Source organism: Wasmannia auropunctata, unplaced genomic scaffold (assembly GCF_000956235.1).
Source record: "Wasmannia auropunctata unplaced genomic scaffold, wasmannia.A_1.0 LD335828.1, whole genome shotgun sequence".
NCBI classification, from domain to species: Eukaryota; Metazoa; Arthropoda; class Insecta; order Hymenoptera; family Formicidae; genus Wasmannia; species Wasmannia auropunctata.
The window spans coordinates 1304819-1328148 of NW_012027062.1; the positions used below are offsets into that span (position 1 = coordinate 1304819).

Genomic DNA, 23330 nt, shown 5'->3' on the forward strand with positions numbered 1-23330 from the left:
GGAATGTGGTAATTAACAGAGACAATGTATGCAATTGATTATTATGTATGTATACGTTTTTTTTAATACAATATAATGGCGAAGTTATTTTTATCGTGCAATTTCCCCGTGCATACACCTCTTTTCTGTAATTTAACTTGCAATTAATCAGCTGTCATCAAATCAAAACAAACGAATCATACAACAACAGATCGAATGTATACTTTACTGTAACTGCGTTTTTTAAACGCAACCGATTTCACCTGTGTCTTTTACATTAATTTTGAAAACGAAACGTTTAATACCAGCTCACGGCCTTGGCATGGCGTGTGACGGATTGTTTGGTAAAATTTTTTAAAGCGCAAACAATTGCAAAGACACCGCGACGAATTATAAATGAAATCGTGATTCTTTGTGTCGTCATTCACGTGCTTACAATACATTGCCATTTGCGGGATGATTAAATCAACGTTGCTTAAAACAAGAAGCCTTCCGTGAGAAAATGTTTGGCGTCGTGAGCGATTTATAAGGTAACGCGTCGTTCGCCATTTATGACATTAATTGCATATTAATTAGCGTTTATAAGCACGTTATTGACGTTTGACGAATCGGTCGGTGAGAATCGAATAGCATGAATCATCAAATGGCATTATTTAAACAGCGCACGTAGCGCAAGTTGGAGAGCCTTATACCTCTTCACGATCGTTCGCACCTCGTTCAGCAAGAATATCGAACCGTCATCCTTGTGTTTACCGGCTTCGAGAGTGAGCAACTTGTATATAGATACAAATCATAGTTTGAGTATACAGTTATGCTATTAATTTCGAGAGGGTCATCATTATATCGTCTTAACGCATAATATCTTCTTCGATGATAACTACACGTTTGCTTGCTATATCGAGTTATCGTCTGATATCGCATAGATCACGTCAGCGACGCGAGAAATTTCACAAAAAAAGGTATCACACGATTTCCAGTAAAAATATTTTGCCTACATATTCATACCAGAGTAAAAGACATTCATCGATAAAATCTATGTAGATGAATTTAATTTACATATTCGCATCCTAACTTTTTCTTTATGTACTCGTTTTTGTTCCTCAATTATTTAACTGTTTTATTTCTTTATTTACTGTGTGTTCATAAATTATCTCCCATAATTTTCTTCATCTGTTGCATGCGTAACGTCTATTTTTCATAGTTTCACCGCGTATTATTCTAATTGCGTGTTATTCTAAACGCTTCTTCCGCTTTTTAACCTACTGCGATTAGCACAAGGAGTTCAAGTAACGTACGAGCGAGTACGAGCAACCGAGTCGAGCTTCACTACACGAGCGCTTTTAAATTGCCATTCCGAGTGCAGCTCGTTGCCAAGTGTGAAAGTAGGTTGGCTTCTATATTGTGCAGATTCCTTGCTCGTAAAATCTTTTTTTACGTCACGTAAGAACGTCACGGTTTATTCTCCAAGAACGTAAAATTATGTAAAGTGACTAACAAATTTATTTGTCTATGCCATTTGCCACACAACATTTGACGCTATAACGACAATAATTCTAGGCAATTGTACGCTTTATTTCTGCATTATATGCCGCCTCGTTAATCACACTTTATTATTCGGGCTTAAATTAATTAGGTTTTCATCTTATAAAAGCGAGTTAAGTAATTATAAAGAATTTTGTAAATATATATGTATTGATGTCACTGGTGCTATTATCTAATCGATATAATATATAAATATAAATTATGTAAATGTATACATATATTGAATTCCCTTTTTTAGTAAATAAACTTTTACGTATACTTTTTCTCGAACAATAATTTTTGTATATAATTAATTAGTGTCAGAAATTAGATACTATTTAATAAATAAGAATAGAAAACTCACCTCTTGATAATGAAAGATTAAATACTTTGCATAATGATGCAGCTCATTTAATGTCGATGTGATTCGCAACTAGAAAACACTCGAAGAAAGTGTCGAAACCTGATTTCGCGCGGACATTAATCAAAATCGCGGCTTTCATTAAATTTTTCTATGAATTAGCAAACAGGTGAACGGAGCTTGATGACGGCGAATAGTCGAGCACATCAGGAATATATTATCCATGCGAACGTACGTATGCGCGATAATGTTGCGTTAGCGCTGCCATGCGGGCATGATAAACCGATAAGCGACCCTCTCTTCCCACGCCACCGACGTTTTGTATCATCGTGCGATTTTCCGCGGGAACAAAAGTTAAAGTTGAGCAAAATGTGGCTTATCGCCGCTTGTCGACATACGATTCTGCCGGAACCTCGTATATTCGATGATATTCGAAAATATTACGATGACATTTTCGACAAAGTTTTACACGCGCGCGCACGCGCACAACAGCTTTTGATATTACAATCTTAAATAGAAATCGTAACGATCTCGTGGCTGCTATCTTACGTAGCGTTAGATGCTACCGCTACAAATTGCTTTCACCACATGAGAATTGTCTGCGAGACGAAACGAGGAAACGTGTAACATGCATCGTGTTTTCGCAGCGTCATCATTTATTATGTAAACAAATCGACTATTAACTATTGCGCCCGATGCTCCACCGTTTCAACTTGCAAAGATATTTATATCCGTTTTATGTAACGCCTTATATATAATACGATTTTAGTTTCGAGAATTAATGATTCTCATTTCTCCCTGCTGCTCTCCGATCTATAAGTACACTTATAGATGAAAAGTAATAAAGTGACTACACGTTTATACGAAATGATAGTACAAAGTTCGAGCGATTAACTTTTATGAAATTTATTGCAACGGAGCGCGAAACGTTTCGCTTTCGACTCTTATTTTGGTCGCAGATATCTCGACTATCTCGGTCCGATTACTCGCTTCGCGTCGCGCGCGATTATCATCCGTGGCCCAGATAATCAAAATGATCTAGTGAAATCTCAACACTTAAAAATTATACTTCATAATTGTCCGTCGCGTGTTCAGGCAAACATGAATCTTTTCAAATCCGATGAGCGTTCTAAGTTTAAGTTCTGACAACTTTCTGTTTCTGTAAAAATAATTACTTTCCTTCATAAAGATATAATCCTTTGTACTTGAGATATTTCACTTAAATGCTTATATGCTACTTAAAGGCTATCCTATTTTTAAGTGTCCTGGATATACGTATGTTATTCTCTAGAGTAAAAGCTTGAAGACGACGCGACAGGTTTCCAACACGAAGTACGGCTTCCACGTGCGAAGCCTTGAAAATGTGAACTGACATACCTCTGCAGGCATGACAGTTCACAAATATTGATGAGGAATACTCGAGTGTCATTCCCCGTAGCATTCTGACAGTCGTTTGATATAGATCGTTATCCGCTCTCTTACAAAACGTCCTGTTTAAGTATGTCATTTCTGACCATGTATTATATCGGAATTGAAATTATTCTCCCGTGTATTCATTCTCAGTAATATCCGTACGTCTAATGATTTTTATGTAAACCTGCCCATAAATCAATGTAACACATATATACTCTTAACGTGTATGCTATTTCTAGTAATAGTATACGATACATGTTCATTTGTAATTAAGCTAAACCAGAATGCTGTAAAGGCAACGTAACTCATCTCTTTCGACACTTCATCTCCTCTTCGACGCTTTCATTTGCATCGAGATCATCGTTACGCGTTTTTTCCGCGCTCACCTCGCGCGACAGCACGAGTTTTTTTTTTACCTCACTAGGAAAGACCTCGCGAGGAAAGTTTTGTCTGCCCGACAAGTGCCAGTTTTCCCTTGGCAGGAAACGCGGATGGCTGAGGAATCGAGTACTCGACCCGAATTTCATCCGTCGCGAGGGCAGGCACCTGTCTACCCATGAAGGTGGTGTTTACGCTCTCACACGTTACTCATACTACGCATTCTGATTTCGTAAGTGACGTCCGCGATGGGGGCAACTGTCATTTAGATTGTGCGCGTGCAGTAGGTTATGAGAATCTTGTGTCAACAGGAAGCACATGGGCAGATGTCATTATGTCTTGTGTGAAATTACAACACGCATGTAAAATAAATATCTCTTTCGCGAACGTACACAAAATAAAGATATTTTTATGCGCATAATTATTCGCAGCTGTTTTTATGCTCTATCTAAATATCGCTAACACACAACTCGCATTAGAATTATTATTTTACCGCCGATACAGCCATCGGCATTATTTGCAAGAGTCAAGAGTTTTGTCTGTAAGAGACAACGGTGGTCACGTAATTTTGTTTTCATGGAGGATTTAACTGCATTGAAATTCGTGGGCTACATCATGATTCATCTACAATAGCTGCATGCTAAGTACCATGGGAAAATGGTGAGATACTTGACCGTTCCCTACCTATAGCAATCCGTTGGGCAGCTACCGGTCGCTCATAACAGTACTCTTCATTCTTCGATGTTGAGTAGGCGGAGGTACATTGGCCGCAGAAGTGGTTTCCTCGAAGATGAGGTTGAAAACCGTAGCTTGCCATGCAAGACCAAGTTCTGGAAATTTGAACAAATCTCATGGAGTCATGATTGGATTTTGTACTAGTGATTTTCTGAAGAGAGAATGTCCATTATTTAATGGTGCTATATGCATATCGGGATTTTCAAAGAAAATAAATATCGGGATTTTCATAGAAAATAAATTTTTTAATAAAAAAAATATCCGTTAGAGCTCTTTCAACCTTCCGTTTTATTTTTATCAAAGGATTTATTTAAAATACGCAACTGACCGTTTTCTCACCGATCCTTTGAACTCTGTTTAAAAGAAATTAGCAATGTATACGGCTAATGTATACATGTTTCATTGGCTTTTATATACTATTCATAAGGTCACAAAGCGATTTTCGAAATCGCAAGTGAGCCAAGGTTACTCCGACATCCTGAATGACACGAAGTTTCGCTCATCGCACTTACGCAAATTGTGCTTGTTCTTGCAATAGGTAAAAGACGCGTGTTGTCCAGACATTGGCGCTAGGTCGCGTCCGTTACCACTGCAAACGTTGCTTAATGGACTTATAATAGATTCAGCGGAAAAGTTCCATTTCTGCCATGGCAGAAAATGACAAGAAGTGACCGTGTCGTTGTCGTTGTCTTTTTACCCGTTCTTCAAAACAGCGTCGTCAGTCTTGTGTCTTCCGCAGTCACCTTCCTTTCGTCACGTCCGTCGCGGAAATTCAGAAAAACAAAATTGCGCGCGTTTGGAGTACTTCGACGTGAGAGAGAGAGAGAGAGAGAGAGAAAAGCAATGTTATTCGCAGAGAAGTATCATCGCAAAGTGCTGCAAATAAATGTAAATGATGAACGAGAACGGCTTTCACTTCTCGCATCTGCGATTGTCGAACAACGTTTCCACGTGGAACAATTTCGTCCGACTAATTAGCTTTTCGTGTCTCGTACTCTTCAATGCACATCCGGATCGGTGTCCCACGCCTTTCAGAAAGCCTGACATAAGCTTGAGAAGTGTAAGCTTAATACTACGCGCTCGTATACGGATATATACGTTGCACGCGTAGGTGTTGCTGCGGCCCGAGATTCAGTCTAACAGATATCGATATGTTTGCATAACATCTGTCGTGTTGTATGCAATACGATTCCGTATGAAAACAATAGATCACGTGAGATCGATTATACAACACCGTCTAATGATACTATTCTATGTGCGATTTTCAGTGATGGAAAGCGAATTGTTCAACGAAGGAAAATATCATGCGTTGGAGTTCTTCTGCAGGCACCACGGTTTTATAGGTCGTGGCTTTCTTTTGCCCGACGGTTTAAGATGCACAATTGATGTTCCCCTTACCAAATCTTTGAATTACAAAGAAAATTATTGCACATCAAAACCAACGATTGGATGCAAACCGGAGTCGGAGTTTTTAGCCTTGGTCTTAAACGCCTAATTACGCAGATAATATCAAATCTTCGCGATTGATTCTTCCGGTGCGTTGTTAATTTCAATGTTTAAGAACAGATCAGAACAGATACCTGAATTTATAATTTATCGTCGGCGATAAGTATCTTTTCGACGTCGTGATGTATAAATGCGCGTTCTATAAAATTAGTTGGAACTAGCGAACGTCGCTTGCGGCCGATAGGCTGGCTTTCGTTCCACCGGGCGCGAGACGATTCGCTCGAGCGAATAAACTATCGCTCCCGTATAAATGCGGCCGAATATGTAAATTGTACGACTACTACTAGCAGCTCGTAGCGTTTTCTCTCCCCCCCCCGTCTCCCTCGCGGTTAATTCGCGCACGTACACCGGCGGGCAGGAATATACGTGCGCCGTAGTAGTCGAACTCGGCCTCGAGTTAATTACCGGGGTGTCGTAATGACCGATCGCCTTTCCCGACCGATCGGTGTCTACTGATCGTCGATCTGCCCTAATGAATACGAGACACCCGAGCATGCAACCGTATCGATGTTCGCTGTGTAGCCTATCGAGCGGCGACGCGTATTTACGGGCGCGATGCAATACGACGCTCGTTCTCGCTCGTTCCGTAAGATCAACGGGAGATCGGCGCCTTGTTTCTTAATATCAACAAAAGACATGCCATGCCATTAGTCGTCGCATAATTAAGTTGTCGGACAAAGGAAAGAACATGATGCTCTGTTTGCGATCGTGGACGTCGTGTACGTTCCAAGAAATCTATAAATTTTATAAAACATTATGTACGAAATTGAAAGGATCTTGTTTCTCAATTTTAATTAAAACGGCAACATGATATTTGCATAATTAAAAGGCCGAACAAAGTGTTAAATGCCAAACGGTATATTTATTTACGGTGGCGGTATGCACGTATCTATAAATGTTAGAGAGAGAGAGAGAGAGAGAACGCTACGCGCGTACTGAACGCACGCTTGCATGAATCATATCAATATGTATCGCCGACAGAAAACACTTCTATCGAACTTCATAAAATATTGACGCATATTTCTGTGTGAGTACATCAACGCTAAGTGTAATTGATTCCATGAGAAAATTCCGTAAAGAGAAGTATAAATATACATATATCCGATATAAAATTTCTATAGATATTACTAAACGAAGAACGATGTTATACGAAACGTCGTTTAACTGCGAGACACGTGCGAGTAAATAGTCAGGCTATTATTTGTGAATCATAGCAAACGATCGGGAGAAAAAAAATTTCCTTATCGCGCCTCGGTATACCTTGGCGATATACCGGAAATATATCACTACTTTTAAGACTTTTATAGCACTTGGAGATGCGAGATTATTTTTAGAAACGTTCAAACATGCTGGCAGCTTCTTATCTCGAGACCTCTCGGAACGCCGGGTGACTGTATTAATAAACACTTTGCCATTTATCTGGTAGGTACGCAAAGTCGCCGGGACGTGATACGAGACGGCGTGGAGTGGTGCTAGGGCGAACACAACACCGGCCATCAATTATCGTGATATACTAGTACGTAAACTGGCTACCGGTCAGCCGGTATTCTCTCATCCCGGCATAATAAATTACTCACGTCTCGTCCTGCGGCTGTGCCATCATTAGGCGTGCAAATGTACTTTCGTCATTCCCGTCATAGTGCTCTCATCGAACTCACCAGCGCGAAATTTGCCGTTGATGCGATCGCTCGCTGTATTTATCTAACTGTGCGCCGACATTACAGATACAGCCGCTGGGGATAATAAAAACGCGAAGAGCACGGAATTATTTTTACTCTCAAAGGAGCGCGCTGTAGGGACATGTACATTTTTATTGTGTCGGAAAAGTCATGAAGTATAATATTCATTTTCTTCTTCCGTTGTTTGCACGCGTATTTTATCTTTAACCGATGACTTTCTCTCTCTCTCTCTCTCCCTCGCGTTCTTCAATCAGCCACGAAAAAGAGAGAAGCACGTATTCGCGAAAGACGTTCAGTGCATGTACGAGGGGCGTTACATATGGGCGTTATTCGATGTAACTTTTAAGGCCACGTGTTCGCGTGCGCTACTCATTGCTCTTCGTTGGACAGGATCGTTACTTATTTTACGAATGAGCCTCATTATCACCGACAGCTTAAAATTGCGGGATATATATACGATCCGGCGAGGCAAACACACTTGAGACACATTTTTTTATTGATTTCGCAAAAATACCGAGCGAAGAAAATAACAGCGCGTTAATATTTGTTTATTTGGATACATGTATTAATTAAAGTAAATTGTAACATTAAACAATTATAGAAAATATAATAATTATTATAATAAATTATTATTATAAAAAATTTAATAATAATTTTTATCCAAACGGTTATCTTGTGCAGCCGCTCATACTCATATTCTGCATGTATATCAAATTACAGAATGTATACGCATTTCTACGAATAGCACAGCGTAAAAACTGCATTGCGCAGTTAATGCTGATAAACCCTTATTTTACTCGAGTCGTATTTCGACGATGTCAAAAGTGTCTCTTGTTACACTTGTGAGTTGCGCTTATTCGAATCATAATAGATTACATGTTCGTCCCTATTTCATAAATATTGGAATTGCAATGTCACGTGTCTGACTAAGTAGTTTTCTCACATTCGTGAAACGAATTTCTTTATCGTGCCAAAATTGTGTTACTAGAATACGATTTTGTGACGTACTCCCCGCGTGATTAGAATTCGGACACGAATTTTACTTTCGGTCCTTCTCTCCTAACTGTTTCGTTACGGTAAAAAAAAAAAACTTTCATTTCCCTCAGACATGCGCGACAAGAAAGAATAAAATTTAAGCGATGTAAGCCGGAGCAATTTGCGCAAAAGCCATCACGTCAATCTTCAAGGATGAAAGCAGGGCGCTTTTGAAGTTGGGCGACCGAATCGAAATGAGTTCCTCCGTGCCGCAAATCTTAAAGTGCTGTCCCTCCGTCCACTCGACCAAGAAAAGATTAATGCACGTGCACAACGATCATTATATGCAGGGAGATTATTCCACAGTTTAGTTTTTTTCTTCGATCGCGGTAACAACAAATCGAGAACATCTAAAGCTGTCTGTTAAGAATAATAATTTCGACGTTTTAGTGACACGACTTCGTAAACCCATGGGCGGGATCTGACATTATGTGTTGCGTACGTTGTCATAAATATGGACGGGCTTGAATCGAGCACAATGAATGTAAGAACGATCGCGACAGTGCACAGTGACGGCATTTCAATGTCGTGATCCGATTAAAGGAGAAAAATCAGTACCACACAACCGCGCATGCTTCGGATTAAGCCGAGGGGACCTTCGTTCGTGTGCTCAAAAAATGATAAATGTCGGAACGACGCAGCAATGTCAGTGTCGCGAATGTTAGTCTCGCTTCGGTGATCTCTATCTTCCGTAGTAGGAACGCAACGCTCGTCAAGGTAGATCGCGCTCGCGTGCTCATAACTTCTACTTACACAAGACAAAATGGGAAAATAAATCCGAGAGAGCGAGAGCGAGAGAGAGAGAGAGAGAGTGTGAGAGTGAGTGAGTGAGAAAGTATTCTCTATATCATTTGACATTTCATATTTTATAGCTACACTATTGCGTCTCGAAGCAAATCGTATTAAGGCATAATCGGAATTAATTTTGAAACGGTATTTTGAAATTATACAGTATACATATAATTATACATTACGTATACAGATGTATAAATAATATTATATTTAAATATGCAAAGAGCATCATTACGATTAAATCGCACGATTAACAAAGCGAAGATGCCTTGTCGGAATAGTTATGCTTCCACGCAACGTTGCAACCGTTTCAAGGTATTCCAGTAAGAATTCTTGCGGTTGCTTATGAAAGATACAGAAGCCCGTGAGAAACTAATAGAACCGTAAAGGTATGCTGAGGAATTAAAATTCATGTAACACAATATTAGCCGTATCCGGTCTCGATTAAACTGTTTTCATCGCCGCCAAGTTCTTCGAGTTCAAATACAGTCATATTTATGACTTTGACCGACGATTAATCAACGTTACCGCACAATCGATCATTGAGGATGCATTGCTATAATTGCGCAAATCTGTACGGACAATAGAGCGATTTTGTGTCAGATATCTCTTGGAAATTCTTCTTGCGTGGTTTGTTAGGCACTCGTTTATCTTCGTTTACATGCATTGAATCGCAAGACATATGTAACAAAAACTTTGTATTAAGTTAATTATATTATAATAAACTGTTAGATGCATGTGACAACCGTGGAATTTATCTTACTTTATTGCGATGAAATGATTATTATATTTTATATAATACACATGCTTAAAATATCTCTTATTTAATATTTTGTAAGCGATTGACGCAACATTTTATTTACAATTATCATTCAACCTAAGAATTAGCATTCTGGAAATATATTAGATGAATAGCTTTACTCAATTCCATTTATCACGTCTAACATTTTAGAGAAGATTTAGATGTACGTGACACAGCATCTAATATCTATGTGACATGTATACACGTGTCTACTTCGCTTGGATACGTTTCTACTTGATGCAGCTGTGCATGAGAATTAGTTATAAAAATATCGTTACAGAATGCATCGTCGCATTTTGGATTGTGATAAAATAAAGTTTTTAAATATAAACAGGAATCATGTTAATAATAAATCTTTCCAACAACTAATTTATCAGAATTTGTTAGATTTATTAGATAGATTTGTATACCGACAGATTTGAAAATTCAAAATATCGTATATAATCACATTTTTTTTCGACGCAATATCTTATCAAAAAATAGATAAGATAATACTATTCTTTAAAATTATGCATGACATTGAGATTTGAATTACGCACGCATTTATCATGTAAAAATATTTTTTTTTTGCTTCAGAAGCCAGTCTAAGGCTTCCTACTTGGCTCACAGGCGAGAGCGTGGTGCTCCCGATAGCGAGGGCAGCTACAAGAGAACTATGTCGCCAACATCACGGATGGACGATTGGCCGCCTCCTAGGGATCACGACGATCCCATTCTTTTACGTGTCACATCGCATCATCCATTACCGCAGCAGCATCATCACCATCACAACAATCATTCTGATCTCTCCAAGTCATACAGCGTGGACGCTCTTCATCATCGATTGGAGGAGAGGTGTCCTCAACAGCAGCAACATTCGACAGAGGTGGTCACTAAATTCACGCACGATCTCAACAAAAAGCTCCAGGCCAGCGACGTACGGTCTCGCACTAATGAAAACAACAACAACGACAATCTCGAGGATCGGCATCAACATCATCATCATCATCATCATTATCAAGAAAAGAGGCATCCGGAAAAAAGACACGACTACGAGCAACGTAGAGAAAGACTATCGCCGCAAAGCGTGGAGGTTCTTAATGACAGGAACAGGCAGCTAGAGCGAGAACGTCGGAAGTTGGCAGCGAGCTGCGAGCCCCTACCTCAAAATAGAGAGGTGAGATTATCTCACGGATATTTACCTTCACGTAATAGCGATATTTACGTGTTTTTCGTGTCTCAACGGTCTACCACCTATTTTTACACTTGTAAATATAGCGGTGTCAAGGACGCGCGAATTCAGTTTACGCTTCTCTAGCATTCAATTTCTTGCCGAGCTCGCATAACGTGCTCGCCACTTTACCTTAGCATTTACCTCATTATCATTATTCTGGCAATTTAACATTCTTCTATCTCTTTCGTTTACGCATTTTAAACAATTACGTGTTTTAGACACTAAATTTTTTTAAAATATTTTACTCACTTATATATATATTTTATCGATTGTGCTGTGTTGTTATTTCTGGATTTTCCACGAAATAGTTTACGAGACTCAGACGTTTATTTCCAGAAGCAGCTACGAGAAATCAGTGGTCCGCTTCCAATTACCGGCGACGACTTCTTCCGCGAGAGAAGCGCTACGATCGAGATGACCTCGCAGAATATTGAATTACTAAATCGCCGTAATGAGAAGAGAATAAGTGGTGTATCAACATCAAATAGCACGATATCCACGTACTCAATCAGCACCACAACGTCATCAGCCGCTACGAATTATGATAACGGTTGGACGAGAAAACAAGAAACGCAAAACTCGATAGAAGCTACCATCTTTTCCGACAGACCACCGCCGCCGACAAGTTCACCGCCGAAATCGCCAAATAACGTCGAGATTACGAGTCCACGAGGAGCTGTTCCGAGACGATCGGGAAGCTGTTCTAGCACCTCTTCCTCAGGAAGATCGATAGATGCTCGCATATCGCCTCGAGGTTTGCTATCCAGATCGTCTCCTAAGAGTTCCCTCGATTCTCTCACGCGGAACGAAGCACGGATGGAATATGCCTCCAACAGAAAAGTCTCCAGCCCGACTCAAACGGATAATACGGGTTCCTGGAACAGATCCAACTCGCCGAGCCGGCTGAGTCAAACGAGCGATACGGAATCGCGAATCGAGAGACTCTCCGCGTCTTCGAAATTTAGGACGGGCGGCAGATCGTCCACGTCTTCGATCTCGAGCGTTTCCAAAGCGTCCTCTTCCTCCTCGCCGAGGAATTCGCCGGTCGAGGAGGACAAGTCGTCGACGAGATCGTCGCTTTGCGTATCGCCCCAGCCGGGCATAGAAGGACTGACGTTGGTGCAGCGTACCGAGGTCGTGTTGCGGGTGAACGCGGCCACCAGCGACGCCGCATCGCAGACTGACATTCTGGAGGACACGGAGCAGGATTGCGTCAGCAAAATTCAGCGGCCGCTTCCGGAATCTAGGAAGAAATTACCGGAGGAGATCGAGTGCGAGGAGCTCAGCAAGGATTTAGCCAGTCAACTCAGCCCCAACGACAAGCTGGTGCCCATACTCGGTGAGTTGTATTCTTTATCGTTATCTCCATCGTTCTGTCTCAATTGCATGAGTAATGGTTTTTGAAGAGCATCGTTCATCTGGTGATTTTATTATTTGCTCCACGTCACTATTAATACACGCCAATGGAATTGATTCAATTAGATACGTTGCTCAATTTTTAAATGACGTTCGCTAACGCAGAACTCGCGCTGACACATATACCGTCTATCCAGTCGCCGTTACACTTACGCTGTCGCACGCTTATTTTACGTACACGCGTGTATACGTTTAGCCGTCGCTCGAATGCACGGATAATGTATTGTATATGTACACTCGCGGGCGCGCGCGAGCGCAATTATCATCTGGGACACGGCATGCAGAGTCAAGCATTCGAGGGCAATAACCCTCCGTGTGTTTTAATAAGCGTTAATTTAATCAACGACACGACACTGCCTTATTCAATTATATGCCGTCGCCGCGATATTCGATGCAATCCCTTGTCGTATTATGGTTTCCATAAGGACACGGAGATCCCTGGAGCGTGAAGCGAAGTGTGCGAGGAGGGAAACGCGCGTACCGAGAACGGCTGATGATGTCCCTTTTTTTTGCTTCTTATCAGTTCCAGCGCCGGAGCACAAGAAACCCACCGACTACGTTTCCGGCCTGTTCAGGGTGGAGGCGACCTTGCAGCCACGAACAAGGCGACGGCTCTCCCTGGAAGAGTCAACGGCCTCCTGCAGCGAGGACGCGGACGTGGACGATAAAAAGTGAGCTCCTCTTATTTCTCTTTTCTTCTTTCTTCTTCTTCTTCTTCTTCTTCTTCTTTCCTTTTTTTCGGCCGAAGTTCACTTAATTAAGGCGTATTTATGAGGCAGCTCACGCCGCGCCGATATCACGCGCGTTGTCTTCATCCGGCTGCACCGGCAAGGGTCAGTAAGATTGTTGTTACGGACGAGGCAGATAAGACAGCGTAAATATAGACCAAACGCGATAATTGATAGTTTTCACGTGCTCGCGAGCATTGGATTACGTGCTATTAATCAACTCGGATGCCCCGGAATCCGAAGGCGTTCATTACAAGTGCAAATTCGCGATTCTCTTTACTCGACTTAATTGGTCGACGCGTACGTCTAGGAGGCACCGTATAATTTTAATAAACAAGTGTAAATTCCTTTTGCTCACTTTTGCCGACTGTCATTTAAATTTCTTCGATCGCGCTCTGTGTGGTCGGTTACTGTGGCAGGTAAAATAAACCCCGCGTGGATCTTTTTGGAAGGACGCCAGATGTACGTGCCGTTCACACGATATTTCGTGCGAAAAGAAGGCGGCACGCGTCCAAAAATATCTCATTTAGCCAGACGCGTGCACAGGGATACTTTTATTACCCGACGAGCGACGTTTATGTGGGCGTAGACGACAAAATTTCCTGACAGACGCAAGCCGTCACTAATGAACTTCCATTGCCGTCTGGGATCTAATTGTTGTTTTTCAATTACGATGATTAAACGCCGGAATTTAACAAATCGATAGCAGCAGCAGTCAGGAATGTCTTGTACAAACAATTACGTGCAGACGGTTCTTTTCTTTACTTCGTAATTTTGCCTCTTTCATTCTTTCTTTCCATTTCTCTTTTGTCGATTCAGATGTCTTACGCACGGTTGTATCGCAAAATATTATAAATGCCTCGCATATTCAGTATTTCTAGAATATTGTCAAGTTTTTTTTTTCGATATATTTGTATTATCGCATCCACGGATGCGCGTTTCACGGTTACTGTCTATTGTTATTTTTTTACGGCATCGCAGCTCTCTTTCCTTTTTCGTCGATCCGGTCTGTCTTGCGCACTCACGGACAATACTTCCTCCGTGCTCAAAGAGAAAGTATCAAAGCAGCGAGGTTCTTACGTAATCCGCCATAAATGATATTGTCAAGCACTACTCAGTGCTTGTTCTCTACGCATCATATTATTTGTCAGTCTCCAACATATGGCTGAAAGTGACGCATCGTACTCGGCAGAGTGCTCGGCGTGCTTGCAACGAGTCGTACGGGAAATGGGTCCTCCAGAAAAGTATATACAAACTCTCGTTTTTGTTTCATCCGGACGTTGAAGCGCGGTCGGCGCTAAGTGGCAAATTGAAAATCCGCGGACCACGTAACAACTTGTAAATTAACATTTCACGTGAGAATGAAGTGCGCTGAGAGACGTGGTAAAATCTTTGCCGATGGTTTAAGAACCGGCCGAAAATCGTGAACGAGAGGCCGACGTATTACGTTAAATTAGTTTTAACCGTACTCGCGCGTAACTTTCTACCATATTTTACGGCTGGAAGAAAGAAAAATCGACACTTTCGAAAGCAATTTTAGATAGCAATAAAATCGTGACAATTTCATTTGGACGTACCCGCTATACACATGCAAATAATGATTGAAGAGATAATTACACTGGAATCCACTTCCGCTTCTTGATCGCGGATATTTCGTTTTTAACGGATCTCGAACATAACTTCTAGCAAATCGTACAATTGAATGTCTTTTTTTTAATAATGTACGATCCGATACAACGCGCTTTCCTTTCTTTATCACTTTCTCCTCTTTTATATAGACTCGCCTAGACGTACACAGTATCGTGCATGTTGTCGTTTAACTGATAACAATCACCGCCGGATTATGGATTACGGATTATGAGCTGACAATGAGATGAGATCTTATTGAGCGTTTCCCGTCCATAAACTTGAGAATCTATCCAATATCACGTGTATGACTTTATTACTCATCACGGACGTTGATTACGAAAATAAACCGCGAATTCTACCGCTGCAGCAAAACATTCCTTTGCATCCACTCACAAATCATTCTGTTTCCCTTGCCTCGCCTCGGAACCGTGGAGATTAATTCAATCGTGACTCACGTTCATTGACGCAATTCCTTGCTCTCTCGCAATGATGACAATTATAAGAATATCTCTGCATAAACACCGCGAGAGAAACAGAGAGGAGGACGGTCCGGTTTAGTCCGCATTAACCAACCGGAGGTGTAATCATCGTAATAAATTCTTTTCAGGCACGAAACGATACCCTCGGCTCCCGTCACGCCACTGTCGGCCGATTCCACCAGCCCCCTGTCCCTCACTTCGGCTTATTTCACGACATCCGAGGGGAAGGCGAGGTTCCTGACGAGATACTCGCGGGACGTCACGGCGGAGGGATTAACACATCAAGAGGATGCGCCGGCGGTTGTACCAACGAACAGCCTTGACCTTAGGCAGAAAAAGGTACTACTCCACAAACCGGAGCATAATTAAACGCGCGCCTGTAGGATGTGCTATAATTAACTCTACGATTGCCTGCGACTAAATTTGATCGATATGTGGACGCGGGGCTCCTAAGCGGCAGAATAATAATGATTACGCGAAGATAAAGACGATAATAAGTATCATTTCATCTGGCCTCCGAGTACAATCTTAGTCTTATGTAAAATGTACAGTAATTACCGCGCTTTGGAATTTCTACTTATCATATATCTTTAAGCCTGGACTGTTACCTAACCAGTTGTTCGCATAGCAAATCATTACCTCGCCCATTAGATACCTCCGTGTTTTCTTGGTCCGTCGAATCTCGCGGCTAAAAGCACGTTTCCATAGTATGGTATCGGCTTATGATGCGTGTTATTCTAGAACTATGGATGATTTTTCAGGAGGAGCTGATGATGCGCCTCGACAGGAAGCTGGTGGTTCTCAGGGCCGAGCAGGAGGCCGTAAGGGAGGAAGGTGAGGTGAATGAGACTCTGGGTGCGCGAGTCGCCGCTCGCGTTTCCGCCGTGGCTCGCCCGCCGGAAGCGTCCAAGTATCGGAATCACGTAGAGGAAGTCGGCAAGATTACGAGCCTCCTTCTCGGCCTCAGCGGCAGGTTGGCTCGCGCTGAGAATGCCCTTTATGGTATGCCGGCCGACCATGCAGAGAGAGTAAGTATGAAACATCTTGTTTTCTTGCATGCGATCTTCCGTCGTCAATTACAAGTAACCATACTACGTGGGATATAATATATCGCAATTCGGTATAAATATTTGATAATAATCATCATGTGATATACAAATCGAATTATTGCATACAAAAATGCAAAATTAATGAAAAACAAATAAAAATATATTAAAACTAAATGTATAATTTTAGTTACGAACAATAACGATTTTTTTCTAATATTTTATAGAGTTTATTAATATTCAATATTTAATAGAGTCGTGTAAATTACTTATCTGTTATAGATATTTATATCTATTTTAATTTTTATATGTTGTAAATTTTTAAGCATTTTTCGCAACACAACATACACAATTCTAAATATTTATTCATATTAATTTTATTATTCTGTGCAGAAAATTTTGGAGAGTAAACGGGACAAGCTAATGGATCAGTTAGAAGAAGCAAAGATTTTGAAGAACAATATTGATAAACGTAGCGTGAATATGTCGGTGATCCTAGCAAAGTACCTGAATGAAGAGGAATTTGCTGACTACCAGCATTTCATCAACATAAAGGCGAAACTGATAGTGGACGGTCGCGAGATACAGGACAAGGTGAAGCTAGGCGAGGAGCAATTAGCTGCGTTGAAAGAGGCAATTGACTAGTCGTAACGAGGGACTTACATGCTAAGTTATTATGAAATCGATTCGTAAATAACCGTGCATTTCCAGGCGTGAACAATGGTGTTCCGCATAATGAGTCAAGCTGACTCGAAAGTATAAGTTAATAGGAGTAAAAAGTTACGGGGACACACAAAAGAGAAACAAAATAGAAAAAAATATGTACATTTTGTACCCTAAATTAATCAATTTTCAATTTTATATATAATATATATTATATTGTTTAAAATGATATAAAAATTATTTTTAAAATTTTTTAAATTATTTCTAGAATTATCTGCGATTAATTGAACATTTTTGAAAATTTAATTTAAAAAACATCAAAAAAACATCATAAAAAATCATATTTTGTATAAATAAATTTCTAAAGTAACATTACAAAAATGCTGAGAAATTTAATGGATGACCGAAGTAATATGTAAATTGAATGCGTGAAATTTTATTTACATATAAAATAAAAACAAGTTAAACATAATGTCCTCATGATCCAAATGTGATCCTGAAACCTTAAGTGCCTAGTCTTTGTTAAGCTTGCATCGATTTTGTGTTCCCCCGGTATAATTCACAGAGGAGAAAACAATATAGCACTTAAATATTGTGTGACATGCTGAAAAAAAAAATCACGAGGCGCTACGATATAAGGCGCCCGGTCTACAATTGCGTAAGCATAGTTGCAAATAGTTGTAGTTGTAAGAATATACCAATTACAATCGAATATAAGAAGAATATTCGACTGTAATTGGTCAGTTCTTACAACTACAATTACTTACAACTACGCTTACGCAATTGTAGACCGGGGGTTAAGAGAAATAAAGATTACTTCTTACATTTCTTTTTTTAAATTAAAATTACACGCTAGACCGATGTCATTAATTACAAGAAATGCATTTGTAAATATAAGTACCAGGAATAATGTGCAGTCCTGAATAAGGAAAGCCAGAACGTGCGTAAGCGAGAACGATCGATTGAGAACGTTAACGTTGCGTAAGAAATACGGCTAGTGATACATATATATGTAAACCATATATATATGTATGTATTATTTTCGTGTACCGATCGACGCTAATAATTATTTTGCGTGGAACGTATTTGAAAATTATTGAAATCAAAATTTTAATATATTTTCTAAATATATCTATATTCTATGGATATATATGTATGTGTGTGTGTATTTTCATACGCGAGTTGTATTTAGAAGTGCGTCAGTAACGCCGTGCAGTATAAAATCCGACGAGATATTCGCCCGTACGTTATACGTAACTAATGGACACTCGAAGATGCCAACAATTTCTCACATGCTTAATTTGTTGGTTCGCGACGCGAATCGATAGATTTTCTAGGATCTAAGGTTACTCGTGGTGCCTTCTTATATACGACATGTGATATAAGAGTAAGGGGAGTTTTCACGTTCTATCTAAAAAAAAAAAATAACTGCACGGCGTCTAAACAATTAAACGATGCAGGCAACCGAAGTGACGTTTTACGTGTGTGTATATATTAATAATTATATTGTAAGTGCATATGTTTACACTGTTGACACATATTCATATAGTATACACGTATACATACATACCTACATACACTTACACATAAACAACGAAATACTATACTTTAACGTATTGTTCTAACCCCCGGGGGTCCTCGTGGGCCTCTATGACGCTTGTGATCTTATTTACTCTATACGATCCCACCAAGGACTCTCGAAAGTACCGCGGGACCGCGCGTCGTATTCGAGCCTCCGTGGTGGTCCAGCGAGAAATTTTATGCCACGGTCACTTCGACAAATTCTCATTTCGTTCTTTTTTTTTCTTTATCCCGTTTTACGTCCCCGTTTGTAAATCACGCGTTTTTTTAACACCGACTTTTTAATACTCCCTCCCCGCTCATCGCTACTCTACCGACGGCGGAGAAGAGACTATAAACGAAATTACATTGAAAAGTGGACCTCCGAGACTCTTTGGGCTTGGTAATGAGACACTTACTGAGGACCCATGGATCTCGAGACGGAATCCATTTGAACTAAATTTCTACGAGAAGGATCAGGATTTAAAGAAAAAAAAAGTTTGATTTTATTCAGTTTCATTGCAAATTCTTTTCGCGATGCCCGTTCGCAAAGCAAACACGCATGATCTCAGATAACACATATATAACTCAAATCACAGACAGCACGGCGTCAGAGATAGCGTGTCACAAGCCGGGACCCAGACGGCCGCGATGATAATGATTGCGCATGAGAAAGACTGAGTACAGGGCATAAAATTTTACGGCGTAATAGTCAGTTTCTGTTCCTCGTTTGTTTCTCGACGTTCGCGAATCGGCTGCGGTGAGTACATGCAATCTTGCCGTTAATCGAAAGTAGCAGCCACCGTTATAATGTGTTTGCGGGCAGCAAAGACATCACGCGGCGGCGACATGTCATCAAATGCGACTGTCATCTGTACTCTCCCCCCCGCCATGGATAAGGCGCAGCTGTTGTACATAACAAATTAATCGAAACATGGTGCTCTGGATATCTATTTTTTACGAGAAGAAACGTTCCATTAATTCGTAAGCTATCACTGTAGCTAAAGACATTTAATATTTAACGTTCTCGCTGTGTACATATTACCACATACAATTTTACGTGATTGCGAAGGCAACATAATAATTATATACACATACACATTCGCATGTCACCTGTAAGCGACAACGCTAGGTCGTTGTTAATCTGATAATATTATCCCATACAAATGTACTACGAAATCATTACGATAATTACATTTCTCAAGCTCGCTTGCAATAAATAACATGTTGAAATTCAAATGAAATGATTATTTCTTTATAATAACTCACCATATTCGTGTCCTATCGTGAGCTATCTTATATTATTGCTGAGTAAGTAACAATAAATCAAAAAAAATTAAAACAATAAATATTATAGGAGCTCATTTATCTTGTTATACTATCTTTTATCATAAATTTAATTTATAGCTTCTTCTATATTACAAAATTGAAGCAAAATTTTCACTTAACTATAACTATCAGAATAAAATAAAAAAATGTTCATCATTAAATTGTAGCAATAATTAAAAAACAGATTCATTATCAGAAATATTTTAATGAATAAATTCATAAAATCAAAAATTATTTATATTGCGACCGTATAAGTGTTTCGCACAAAACAAATAAGGAAAGCCAATGCACGATCATAGCAGGATCTTGGTGCTTCTAATATTTTCGTCGAAATTAGGATACGTATGTAAAATCGTATAAGAAAATATTAGAAACACCAAGATCCTGCTATGACCGTGCATTGACCTTCCTTATTCGTTATGTGTCAAAGATTATTGTATTATCATTCAATGATATACTTTGCTTCAAGCCTTTATATGCAGTATATTATAGTCTACTTCGATCAAGGTTGGATCCTCACTGTTACCAGCAACAGTTTGCTTACCGCATTTTCGATTTTAATGCGCAAGCATTTTTATAGCACTTTTTAGTAATAGGATTTCGTATCTAAAGATTATTAACTTTATAATAATAATGATGTATTAAAATAAACATTAAACATTTCTCCGATGAATTTTTATTATCTGTAGTAGTGCATGTAGGAATCTCAGAACACTCTTTGGTGATAGTAGGTAACAAGATAAATATCATCAATCGGACAATATCAACAATTTTATTTGCGATGTCTCTTGATTCCGTTCCGATGGAATATCATAATATCAGGAAAAAAATATAAAGTAATAATAAAAAAATATAAAGTAATTATCTTCAAAAAAGATATCCAAATTTTTTAAAATAAAGTTATCAAATAAATGTCTCGAAACATTTTTTTTAATGATAGTGCCACAAGAAAACATATAAAAGTATTTAATAAACATAACTAAATAATCATATTTTTCTTTTCTTTTTTTATTTTCTGAATAATCCTAGCAACAGCATGATCTGTTTATAGAACATTAAATAAAATCAATGTTTTCAAAATTATTTTGTACTTATTATCGAAAGCATAAAAATGACTTAATTATAAATTTTCGTAAAAGATATATAGATTTCAATAGTTTTAATAGAGTCTTTTTATCATGATCTATATAATTTTATTCTAACGAAAGCTGAGAAATGTCTAATAAACATGATACACATTGGCTCTTCGTTTAGTGAAGTTTAGGCATATCATTACCGTAGATGTAAACCGAATAAAAAATACAATAAAATACAAGAATATTTTCTCTACTTTTTTTGAACTTTTAAATTTTTCCGTTGTTTACACAGAATATTATTAGTACCCATCTACTTGGTAATCTTGTTATACCTCTTGATACATTTTCAGTCAGTTTCCAATATCTTCTCCTTGACCTTCTGCTCCTCGACCGTACATTTCATGTTAAAGTAATATGACTCGTGGTTGTTCTTAGTCGTGACTCTTTCCCTTTGTTTCTCGTCCTCGGTGTGATATCTTTCCGCTTCGTTCACCATTCGCTCGATGTCGTCTCTACTGAGGCGTTCCTTGTCATTGGTAATCATTATTTTGTTCGTCTTGCTCGATTTTTCTACTGGGATACCCATTGGCATCGATGTCGAACGTAACCGGGGGAGGGTGAAAATAAATTTCGTGGGAAAAAAGACGTGGCATCCCTTTCTCGCTCGGTTGCCTTTCCTTTCAACTGATGGGCCGTCTGCTTTCGATTTCTTTCATTCTCTTTTGCGATTTTATTCCGTGCGCCGACTAACATCCGGATGCTTATCCGAACGGTCTGACAATTCTAATAGAGTCCCTTCCGACGTCGTGCATCGATGGCAACGGACAGAAAAGGAATCTCGGGACACAGAAATCGTTCTGCCTCCGCTCTTATCCTTTGAGCCGACCTATACATTCTCGCTCAAGAATCTTTTTCCCCTTTTTTTTTTGTTGCAATACTCGGTACAATCCATTCCGGAGCCTATTGCCTCGTAGGATTGTTTTCTTATCTCCGATGTCGATCGTCGGAAACGTTTATTAGCCGTTTGAGCCCTGGAGGCTCCCTCTTTTAATTACTGATCGGTGATCATTAAAGCGGTCAACCGCGGTGAAGAAGGTGCTACAGCTGATCTTGCGAAGAAAGCGAAACACGTTCGGAGAAAAAGACGCCAATGAAAATGACTAAATATGTATGTATGTACATATATCTAAAATGCCATTTGATCAAATAAATGGCCATATGTCTATTTTATTTTCTTTAAAATTCTATCGTTCCTTATATATTAGTCATTAATGATATTCAGACATAAATTAACTATAGCAAGATTCAATAATATCCACTCATCTCGTACGAAAAAAATATTGAAAAAAGTTCGATTTTTTATATAATATAATTTTCATAATTCTGCGGCTAAAAGTGTCTCTGTACGTAACATTTATCTAACTATATAGACTATAGAGATATATATTTGATATATCTTTTCACTCTTTCTACTAAACTTATATTTATAAAAAAAAATTTAGTATAAGTTAAGTATTAAATTAAAGAATGGCTTTTTTCATAAAAATATTCAACAACCGGAGCGTTTTCCAATATTTTCTGATCTCTTTTAAAATTCCATTTTATTTGATTTTTTCATATTTTGCGAAACACCCTTCGATCTGAGATATCGCTTATGATGCCGATGGAATAATGGAATAACTCGAAATTTCCTAAAAATTGTTGGTCATCATTTTTTCTCCTTCGTAACTTGTATCACCATATTTGATTTATCTCAAAATTTGTTTTGTCAGGATCGTCATATATTGCGTCTGATAAAAGCAAGTTATCACATTGTCGACCGTCTCGATGCTAATCGAGAAAGGAATAACAGCAGATCCTGTACGTCCTTACCGACTTATCGCCGCGCAAAATGGCAGTATAGATCACCGCCGCGCCGTAGGAAACAGTCTTGTTTGTAAGCTTTATAGATTTATTTAATTCCTTGTCGCTAAAGGTATCCTAAGAAAAT

At 39.3% G+C, this 23330-nt stretch overlaps 2 protein-coding genes and 1 pseudogene across 3 annotated transcripts in view; 1 reads left to right on the forward strand and 2 right to left on the reverse strand.

Annotated features, from left to right (window-relative positions):
• The window catches only part of LOC105455917 (protein Shroom), a 159290-nt gene extending 141443 nt beyond the window's left edge, over positions 1-17847 (forward strand). For both annotated transcript variants that reach the window (XM_011699627.1, XM_011699628.1), the window contains 6 exons: positions 10778-11357; positions 11751-12753; positions 13354-13501; positions 15795-16005; positions 16428-16694; positions 17106-17847. In XM_011699627.1, coding sequence (XP_011697929.1) covers positions 10778-11357; positions 11751-12753; positions 13354-13501; positions 15795-16005; positions 16428-16694; positions 17106-17357 — 2461 coding nt within the window. In that variant the 3' untranslated portion in view covers positions 17358-17847. The remainder of the gene's footprint in view (positions 1-10777; positions 11358-11750; positions 12754-13353; positions 13502-15794; positions 16006-16427; positions 16695-17105) is intronic.
• Positions 17848-21686: 3839 nt separating this feature from the next.
• LOC105456022 (heat shock 70 kDa protein-like) lies at positions 21687-21993 on the reverse strand. The gene is given in 2 exon segments (XM_011699788.1): positions 21687-21921; positions 21923-21993. Coding segments are annotated over 2 exon segments (306 nt in total).
• A 1177-nt stretch (positions 21994-23170) lies between these two features.
• Positions 23171-23330, reverse strand: part of LOC105456023 — a 60479-nt pseudogene continuing 60319 nt past the window's right edge.